This window comes from Anneissia japonica, unplaced genomic scaffold (assembly GCF_011630105.1).
Source record: "Anneissia japonica isolate Jap-2015-1 unplaced genomic scaffold, ASM1163010v1 scaffold287628_len271844_cov180, whole genome shotgun sequence".
NCBI lineage: Eukaryota > Metazoa > Echinodermata > Crinoidea > Comatulida > Comatulidae > Anneissia > Anneissia japonica.
Window position 1 is genome coordinate 215,263 of NW_022698634.1, and position 8,083 is coordinate 223,345.

Genomic DNA, 8,083 nt, shown 5'->3' on the forward strand with positions numbered 1-8,083 from the left:
GACAGAACTTTAGTGTCACAACAGTATAAATACAGCTATGAGATATGATATGATATGAGATATGATGATATCGGATTGCACGGATTACTGGGAGTCAAAAATCTGTCGTCGTCCTCCTACTGTCCTGTTTGAAAGCACCCCATTGTTACCGTTCTCAGTGTTGCAAGGAATGAAATCACCAAATACAATTTTTGTGGAACAGACAGTGCCTTGTTGGCTGCATGACATAACAAAACTGGTAAGAAGTCTACATCCATTTCAGGCAAAGGCTTCAACATGAAGTTGGCCCTCAATATTATTATTAGTTTGCAGGCTGTACTTTATAGCCACATTCAGGAAGGAGGTGGGGTGTCTCTAAGGTGATTTAGACTATCCAACTATATATGTTTTCCCTATTTCCAACTGTATGTTTTGAGGCCTGCTAAAATACTGATTCCTAGTACTGGTACTGGTACGGGCATTTATAATGCGCCTCATTGGGTCCACGCTGTGTTGCTGCTGGTAATCGGCGCAGGAGGTAACCCCACCAGGTTCCCATTTATACTCCTGGGTGATGAGAAGCAATGCAGATAAAGTGTCTTGCTCAAGGATGCAAGCAAAATGCACAGTATTGAAACCCCGACCTCGAGGTTAGGAAACCAAACTGTTCCCGCTGTGGCAAACCGCTTCCACATTCCTGTACTGTATAACTCCTTTCTCTAGAGCATACTAACAACTTCTCTATAGGCCAACTTACGAGAATTCACGTTACCACGAGTGTCTCCTTCACCTCCCTGATGCGAACTTCCAGAAACTGCCATTAACGTTCCATTTACATTTCCTTTGAAAAAAATATTCATAAAATTCCTTCTATTAACATTTTAACAATTAATAAATAATAATTTTAAAATACCAGTAGCATTCCTTATGATGTTATAATTAATGTTGAAATATTAAATCCCAAAACAATGGTGTGTATTTCAATACTTAGAGTATTTATTATACTTTCTTAGTAAAGTTCCTGATGTTGCAGTGAATCTGCAATAAATCAATCTTATTAAATAGAAAAAAATACAATCAGTTCAACAATGTCACAAGTGACATATATTTAGATGTTTGTTATTCAGTTATTTCATTTCACTACAAACAGATTTCACTATTAATTTAGGTAGGTTGTAAAAATTACTTTGTGTGTAAATAAATTGCATGGATGTGTTGAGTATGCAGATGAGGAAAATTTCATCCAAACTTGATTCGCCAAGCAAAGTTGGTGGTTGAATCTTTTCAGAAATAAATCGGTAAATAATATTTTGCTAATATTTGTATTGTGATCTTGTTAAGTATATGTTCGGACCCTTGTTGGATGTAAAAAAAAAGTGAATCCTTGCCGAGACACGGCATTCATAGACCTGAAGCTTATCCCAGTTTCAAGTAGTGTGAAGTGGATAAGAGCGTGATGCTCCCACTGGGTGGGATGCTGGTCCACCGCAGGTTACTCCCCAGTAATTCGCTAATACCCATTTACACACTGGGTAGACTGAGGCAACGTAGATAAAGTACCTTGGTTAAGGACACAAACGAAATGCACAGCGAAGGATTGATACCCAAACCTCAGGGTTGGGAAAACAAACCATTTACACTACGCCAAACTGACTCCACAGATAGCTTCTGACAATATTTAGTAATGTTAGTGGTTTGACTACTACTCTTTGTACATGATCTCCATAAGTATTAATTCCCTGGATAACTTTATTTCTCTAATGTATTTGCTTTTACATTTGATATTGTTTAAATTATTGTTTTTGTTGTACAAACTGTGTCACTGTTTTTGTTATTATTATTGTTATTATTATTATTATTATTATTATTATTATTATTATCAACATAACTAAATCAACATAATCATTAATAACTGTTGTACATCATTCATCTAATGGGGAGGGGGATTAGTGGTGTGTAAAAATGGAAGCAAGTGGTGATTGAGGGTGTGGCCTAGAACCCCGACTGGGTCAATATGTACATTTTATTATTTAAAGGGGTGGGGGATTTGCACGTAGGATACAGGCTTGTATATATGCTGGGATAAAAATGTACCAGTCTAACCTCAGCTCAGTTGGTATAACAACTGAATGTCATCAGACTTGTGTTTAAATTCTGATGAAGCGATATATGTTTTTCTCAGATTATGTCACAAGAAATGTTGTCTAAAGCTTACCTTCTTCAATGTAAGGTTGACTTTCTGAAGAAATTGTCCGTACCCTTCTTGACCCTTCTGCAAGAACAAAAATAAAGCACGGTATTTAAGATTTCTGCTGAATCATCTTTTTTTAATGTTTCATTTCTGTAATTTTTTGTTTCAAATATAATGTTACACTTTAAAAAAAAATCTGATAAAAGGAAAGAATTAAAATAAACATAGGGGTATAACAAATAATTAAAATTGTTTGTACACACATTTTTTAATAAAAACATATTTCATTGTTCTCATAACACTCGGTATCATCCTGAGTACTCTTACAACATGCCTAACTAGTGTAATACTTGCAGATATACATACAGATAGGATGGCAAGTAAGAAAAAGATGGAATTAATGCACCTACTGCACTTACCTTCTTGACTGCCAACAGCTTCTGTGGATACATCTTGATTATCTAGGAAAGAAAGTGTCAAATATATTTCAATCATAGTCTCATAATGTACATTGTACAAGAAAACTATAGTACACATTATTACTATCTCCATTCATTGTGTCATGTGTCACTGCGACTGTAGTTCATGAAGAATATACTACATATGCAGTTACAAATCAAATTGCTTGATTCCTAATATAGTTATTTCTTTTATGATATAAAATATAAAATTACGCATTGAGCTACTTTAAGGTTACATCTTCATTATCTAGGAAAGAAAGTGTCAAATATATTTCAATCATAGTCTCATAATGTACATTGTACAAGAAAACTATAGTACACATTATTACTATCTCCATTCATTGTGTCATTGTGACTGTAGTTCATGAAGAATATACTACATATGCAGTTACAAATCAAATTGCTTGACTCCTAATATAGTTATTTCTTTTATGATATAAAATATAAAATTACGCATTGAGCTACTTTAAGGTTATAAATGTGGTCATGTGATTCTACAAATACTAAATTTCACATAGAAGTAACCTGAAGTAAAAATTAATCATTACTATTTAATATTCCTTGGCATAAAAACATATTATAAATCGACAACAAAATCTGAGGAATAGTGTAGAGAATATAGAAGTTAAGGGCAATTTTGATCCCAGATCCCCAAATAGTTTTTTGAGCGGCACCAACTAAATTTTTGGCCATTTTGAATAAAAAGTGTATCAAAATTCTCAGAAGATAAGCTGGTTCCCAAACAAAATGGAACATTACTCTTTTTTTACCCTTGTATATTCCACCTCTATTATTAGAAAAGATTATAGCTTTCACACCTTCAGTATTTTAGCTAGTAACACAGAGCAAATGTTTCACTTTAATATAAAATAAAGGTGTTCCTACCAAGATTAGTATCAGTCTGACTTGAAATAGTAATGTTCTCTTCATTTGTATTTCTTCCACTTCTGGTGATTTCTGAGACTTTGAATAAATTAAGGACTTTTTTTTACACCACCATTCTACTGAGTAGAATTATTATTATTATTATTATTATTATTATTATTATTATTATTATTATTATTATTATTATTAAAAAAATACTTATATTATTATTATTATTATTATTATCAACATATATATGAGTATGTATGAAACATCGAATAAATTAAGGACTTTTTTTTACACCACCATTCTACTGAGTAGAATTATTATTATTATTATTATTATTACCATTATTATCATTATTATTATCATTATTATTATTATTATTATTATTAACATAATAAAATCAACATAATTAGTAATTGTTGTACATCATTCGTCTTCATTCTCATTGCTATTAGCATTATCATTACAGTATTATAATTCACCACCATCACCATCATTATCAGCATTATTATAAATATTGTAATTATTGTTGCTAGACATTGTAACATGAAAACCAAAAGGTCCACTGATTAATCTCAGATAAGAAAATATAATACATACTCCAAGTATTGAAATGCACGCCATCGTGTATTTCAATACTTGGAGTATGTATTATACTTTCTTACATCGTAACAATGTTACTATCATAAATATCATTACCATTACCTATCCAATTAAAAAAAATAAAATACATTAAACCCATGATATTTGTATGCATTTAAAACCAGTTATAACAAAGATACTAGAAATACAAAATAGAGTTCCCCGCAAAAAAAAGGTGTTCCACCATGTTCTACCGGATACATCTTCATTATCTAGGAAAGAAAGTGTCAAATATATTTCAATCATAGTCTCATAATGTACATTGTACAAGAAAACTATAGTACACATTATTACTATCTCCATTCATTGTGTCACTGTGACTGTATTTCATGAAGAATATACTACATATGCAGTTACAAATCAAATTGCTTGATTCCTAATATAGTTATTTCTTTTATGATATAAAATATAAAATTACGCATTGAGCTACTTTAAGGTTATAAATGTGGTCATGTGATTCTACAAATACTAAATTTCACATAGAAGTAACCTGAAGTAAAAATTAATCATTACTATTTAATATTCCTTGGCATAAAAACATATTATAAATCAACAACGAAATCTGACGAATAGTGTAGAGAATATAGAAGTTAAGGGCAATTTTGATCCCAGATCCCCAAATAGTTTTTTGAGCGGCACCAACTAAATTTTTGGCCATTTTGAATAAAAAGTGTATCAAAATTCTCAGAAGATAAGCTGGTTCCCAAACAAAATGGAACATTACTCTTTTTTTACCCTTGTATATTCCACCTCTATTATTAGAAAAGATTATAGCTTTCACACCTTCAGTATTTTAGCTAGTAACACAGAGCAAATGTTTCACTTTAATATAAAATAAAGGTGTTCCTACCAAGATTAGTATCAGTCTGACTTGAATTAGTAATGTTCTCTTCATTTGTATTTCTTCCACTTCTGGTGATTTCTGAGAGTATATATGAGACTTTGAATAAATTAAGGACTTTTTTTTACACCACCATTCTACTGAGTAGAATTATTATTATTATTATTATTATTATTATTATTATTATTATTATTATTATTATTATTATTATTATTATCATTATTATCATTATTATTATTATTATTATTATTATTATTATTATTAACATAATAAAATCAACATAATTAGTAATTGTTGTACATCATTTGTCTTCATTCTCATTGCTATTAGCATTATCATTACAGTATTATAATTCACCACCATCACCATCATTATTAGCATTATTATAAATATTGTAATTATTGTTGCTAGACATTGTAACATGAAAACCAAAAGGTCCACTGATTAATCTCAGATAAGAAAATATAATACATACTCCAAGTATTGAAATGCACGCCATCGTGTATTTCAATACTTGGAGTATGTATTATACTTTCTTACATTGTAACATTGTTACTATCATAAATATCATTACCATTACCTATCCAATTAAAAAAAATAAAATACATTAAACCCATGATATTTGTATGCATTTAAAACCAGTTATAACAAAGATACTAGAAATACAAGATAGAGTTCTCCACACAAAAAAGGTGTTCCACCGTGTTCTACCGAAATGCATGGTGGGAATACGAAAAATGGGACGCCCCTACAGCTGGATTAAAAAAAACTTGTGCCAAACTTTCGTTACCAAGTCGTCGCGTATTTTATTATCAATTCTCAACAAAGATACTAGATATAAAAACAAACTGGAATAGACACCCAGACAGTGACATCGGTGAATACATAACCTCCTTGGTGGCGGTAGAAATCGTTGCTATTATCCAAGTAATACACAAAACATAATCATGAATCAGTAAAGAATAAAACAACAATACAGCGCAGAATCACATGGACGGATGCACTCTTAGTGAAAAAGTTTTCCTCCATTAGTGGAAAAGGAAGGGCGCCTTTGCATCTGGATATACTTAGCAAGAGAAGGGCGCCCTGTACATTGGGCACGAAGTATAGGAAACTTGCATGGTTAAAAAGAAGGGCGCCGCCTACGTTGGGCACGACTTCCGCCTCATTTTTACAATGCGAGAACTCTATCTTGTATTTCTAGTATCTTTGGTTATAATAATCCTACAATCACGATTTTGAACCCAGACCCCCAAATTAATAATTTGGGTAGCACCAACTCAATTTTTGGCAAATTTCAATAAAAGGTGTTTCAAAATTCTCAGAAGATAAGCTGGTTCCCAAAGAAAATGGAACATTATCCTTTTTGGACCCTTGTATAGCCCACCTCCATTATTAGAAAAGATTATAACTTTCACACCTTCAGTATTTTAGCTAGTAACACAGAGCAAATGTTTCACTTTAATATAAAATAAAGGTGTTCCTACCAAGATTAGTATCAGTCTGACTTGAAATAGTAATGTTTTCTTCATTTGTATTTCTTCCACTTCTTGTGATGTCTGAAATTACATACGATACGATACGACAGAACTTTAGTGTCACAACGGTATAAATACAGCTATGAGATATGATATGATATGAGATAAGATATGATATGATATATGATATGACATGAGACTAGAAATAAATTTAGGACTTTATTTTTTTACATCACCATTCCTTGACCTATACTTTTTGGAAACCTCCTTGTGGCGACCTTTGTCACTGTTGGATTTTGGTGAAATAAGATAAAAGAATAAAAACACTATACTTGCCTATTGCTGCAGCTGTATGGGCAGCCATTAGGGCCAAAACAGACTAAATTGGCCGTTAGGACAATTTCATCCCAAGCTTAAGGAAAAATCCATCCACATAAAGACAATTCCATTCATGTATAAGACAAATCTTATTTTCTTTGAAAGTTCCCCATCCCAACATACGTGGCAAGACCTTATTTTTTAGTTTCAAAATGTAGAGTTAAACTAAAAATAGATTTATCAGTATACTTTCCTTTTAAAGGGGGGGTGCGGGGATGAAACGATTGATTTTTAATTTAAAATAGAGGGATGGGCGACCACAATGACGGTAACGGCACTCGATTTTGGAGCGCGGTATTCGAAAACGAGGCTCGTGAACTGGGTCCCAAAAAAAAAACTGGTGCTACAGGATTTTGAGCCAGTGTTATAAGATAGGGAATTTCCTAAAATGTACCGACTTTCAAAGGCTTGCATTCGGTAACCCCATAAAAAATCGTGTCAAACTTTAGATATTCCAATGGAAATTTGGCCGTTCCTTTCATTTATATGGGTTTTCACTTATGAAAATGTCTCAATTATGTGTAAAATAACGATTTTCCCCAGTTTTTATTTCGGAAATTTGCACTAGACAGGGAGTCAGCTGATTCACTCAACCGTAACGAGCTGGTAACGAGACACAGCCAACTGATGAGAATGGTCGTCGCGAGCGGAAAATTGAAAAATTAGGACGGCGAAAATATTCAATAACAATAATATAATAAGTCGAAGGCATTTTTGAAGAATCAATCTTTCAAAAAGATATGTTTGCTGGTTTGGATAAGGAAGTCTTGGAAGTGGTGATCTTAATAGTGGCGTTTTATACACATCTAGATGTGTATAAGAGACAGCATTTACATACTATTGAGGGCGCTGCAAATTCGACAAAAGAGATTATACTCTACTGCCTGGCGCGGCCTAGGCCCCCCTAGTTTAGGCCTAGGCATACAAACTATAATAATAATAATATTTTAAACATTAGAGGCAAACAAACAACACTATTTTAAATAAAGTACATTAATTTACATGTTAATTATTAGATCCATGGAACTATCTATAGGATTTACTACTACTACTACTACAGCATTACTAAAAAATGCCAGTTTATTCGTCGTGGAATGTGGATGATACCTTGAAAACTAGCTCAAATTTGCGCGGAAAATGGCTTGGAAAAATGTGCAGAGTACATTGCCAATGGTTATATACAGTATAGTTCAAAGACTAATTTTCGGCATTCTGCTCGGAAATACAACCACCTGCACTAGGC

At 32.4% G+C, this 8,083-nt stretch overlaps 1 protein-coding gene across 12 annotated transcripts in view; it reads right to left on the reverse strand.

The window, feature by feature from the left end:
• Positions 1 to 8,083, reverse strand: part of LOC117102707 (cell wall protein IFF6-like) — a 31,149-nt gene that overhangs the window by 12,640 nt on the left and 10,426 nt on the right. For 3 of the 12 annotated variants that reach the window (XR_004444459.1, XM_033243100.1, XM_033243099.1), the window contains exons 9-15: positions 6,472 to 6,543; positions 4,994 to 5,083; positions 4,284 to 4,355; positions 3,517 to 3,594; positions 2,590 to 2,631; positions 2,195 to 2,251; positions 737 to 820 (exon numbers count right to left, since the gene is read on the reverse strand). Coding sequence is in view for 11 of the 12 variants with exons in the window: in XM_033243100.1 (XP_033098991.1) it covers positions 737 to 820; positions 2,195 to 2,251; positions 2,590 to 2,631; positions 3,517 to 3,594; positions 4,284 to 4,355; positions 4,994 to 5,083; positions 6,472 to 6,543 (495 nt within the window). In the remaining variant the exon portion in view is untranslated. The remainder of the gene's footprint in view (positions 1 to 736; positions 821 to 2,194; positions 2,252 to 2,589; positions 2,632 to 3,516; positions 3,595 to 4,283; positions 4,356 to 4,993; positions 5,084 to 6,471; positions 6,544 to 8,083) is intronic. The other 9 variants (XM_033243101.1, XM_033243103.1, XM_033243104.1 and 6 more) reach the window with 9 other exon arrangements.